Source organism: Rutidosis leptorrhynchoides, chromosome 4 (assembly GCF_046630445.1).
Source record: "Rutidosis leptorrhynchoides isolate AG116_Rl617_1_P2 chromosome 4, CSIRO_AGI_Rlap_v1, whole genome shotgun sequence".
NCBI classification, from domain to species: Eukaryota; Viridiplantae; Streptophyta; class Magnoliopsida; order Asterales; family Asteraceae; genus Rutidosis; species Rutidosis leptorrhynchoides.
In genome coordinates, this window is record NC_092336.1 from 333,751,697 (window position 1) to 333,753,364 (window position 1,668).

General features: G+C 40.8%; 1 protein-coding gene across 1 annotated transcript; it reads left to right on the forward strand.

The window, feature by feature from the left end:
* The first annotated feature begins 421 nt into the window (after positions 1 to 421).
* LOC139841724 (uncharacterized) lies at positions 422 to 1,229 on the forward strand. The gene is made up of 2 exons (XM_071831929.1): positions 422 to 988; positions 1,053 to 1,229. The coding sequence occupies exons 1-2, from the start codon at positions 422 to 424 to the stop codon at positions 1,227 to 1,229; spliced, it is 744 nt and encodes a 247-aa protein (XP_071688030.1).
* The last annotated feature ends 439 nt before the right edge of the window (positions 1,230 to 1,668 follow it).

Genomic DNA, 1,668 nt, shown 5'->3' on the forward strand with positions numbered 1-1,668 from the left:
TGGTTGGTACTGATTTAGCCAGCTATAATAGGAGATTCTTTGAGCTTGTTCTTATGTGTCCGAACATGGTTACTCCTGAACACCGAATGATCACTTTGTATGTGAAAGGGTTAACTGAGAACATCCAGGGCGGTGTGACTACTTCAAAGTTAAGGACTGTTCAAGAGGCCGTTGAGATGGCTCATGAGTTAATGGATCAAATTGAACTGCGAGGAAAGGATCCTGCATTAGGTGAGACTAAGGCTTTTGACAACAAGAGAAAGTGGAATAACAACAATAACTCTAGAAAGACCTACAACCAGCAGCCTTACAAGAAATAGGATATAACTAGGGGAACACTGCTACCCCAAATACCAACTCTGGATATAAGAGGAAGTTTCCCTTGTGTGCTAAATGCAATAGGCATCACCCAGGAAACTGCATGAAGGTGTGTGATAAGTGTGAGAAGAATGGACACTTGGCCGCGAAGTGTAAATCTGGGCCTAATGTTTGTTATGGATGTGGGAAAACTGGTCATTTCAGAAAGGATTGTCCGACTGCAAATAAGAATCTTGAACATGCTAGAGGAAGAGCTTTCAAAATCAACTCCAGTGAAGCTCGTGATGATCTTAAGTTAGTCACGGGTACGTTTTTACTCGACAACCATCATGCTCATGTAGTTTTTGATTCTGGAGCTGATAGGAGTTTTATGTCTAGAGATTTTTGCCATAATCTTAAGAATCCCGTATCATCATTAGAAAACTTGTACTCTATAGAACTAGGGAATGCTAATCTAATGAGAGCTGATAAGGCTTATCGCGATTGTACTTTGATTTTGGCTGGAACGTCTTTTAGAATAGATGTGATACCAATTAAGCTGGGAAGTTTTGACCTTGTGGTTGGAATGGACTGGTTAGCTAAGAATAGAGCCGACATTGTTTGTTACCAGAAAGCGATGCGCATTCCTGTTGCCGAAGATGAACCTTTGATAGTGTATGGAGGTGCAGAAGTACATAAGAAATGGTTGTCTTGCTATGTTGGTTCACGTGAGCAAAACTGAACCTGAAACCCAGAAACTCGAAGTTGTACCGATTGTTAGAGACTTTCCCGATGTTTTTCCGAATGAGTTACCCAGATTGCCACCGCATAGACATGTAGAATTTCAGATCGACTTAATGCCTGGAGCGGCACCTGTAGCGCACGTACCATATAGACTTGCACCTTCAGAATTGCAAGAGATGTCTAGTTAGTTACAAAAGCTTTTAGAAAAAGGATTCATTCGACCAAATTCTTCACATGGGGAGCTCCGGTCCTTTTTGTTAAGAAACAGAACGGATCGATGAGACTTTGTATCGATTACAGGGAACTGAACAAGCTGTCTATCAAGAACAAATATCCGTTACCGAGGATCGATGATTTGTTTAAGCAATTGCAAGGATCAGGATGTTACTCTAAGATAGATCTGAGGTCAGGTTATCATCAGATGAGATTAAAGGAGATAGATATACCGAAGACAGTGTTTATTAGAACATGCTACGGACATCATGAATTTACAGTAATGCCGTTTGGATTGACGAATGCACCGGTAGTGTTCATGGATCTCATGAACCGTGTGTGTAAGCCATATCTTGACATGTATGTTATTGTGTTTATTGATGATATTCTGGTATACTCTAAGGACAAGAAGGA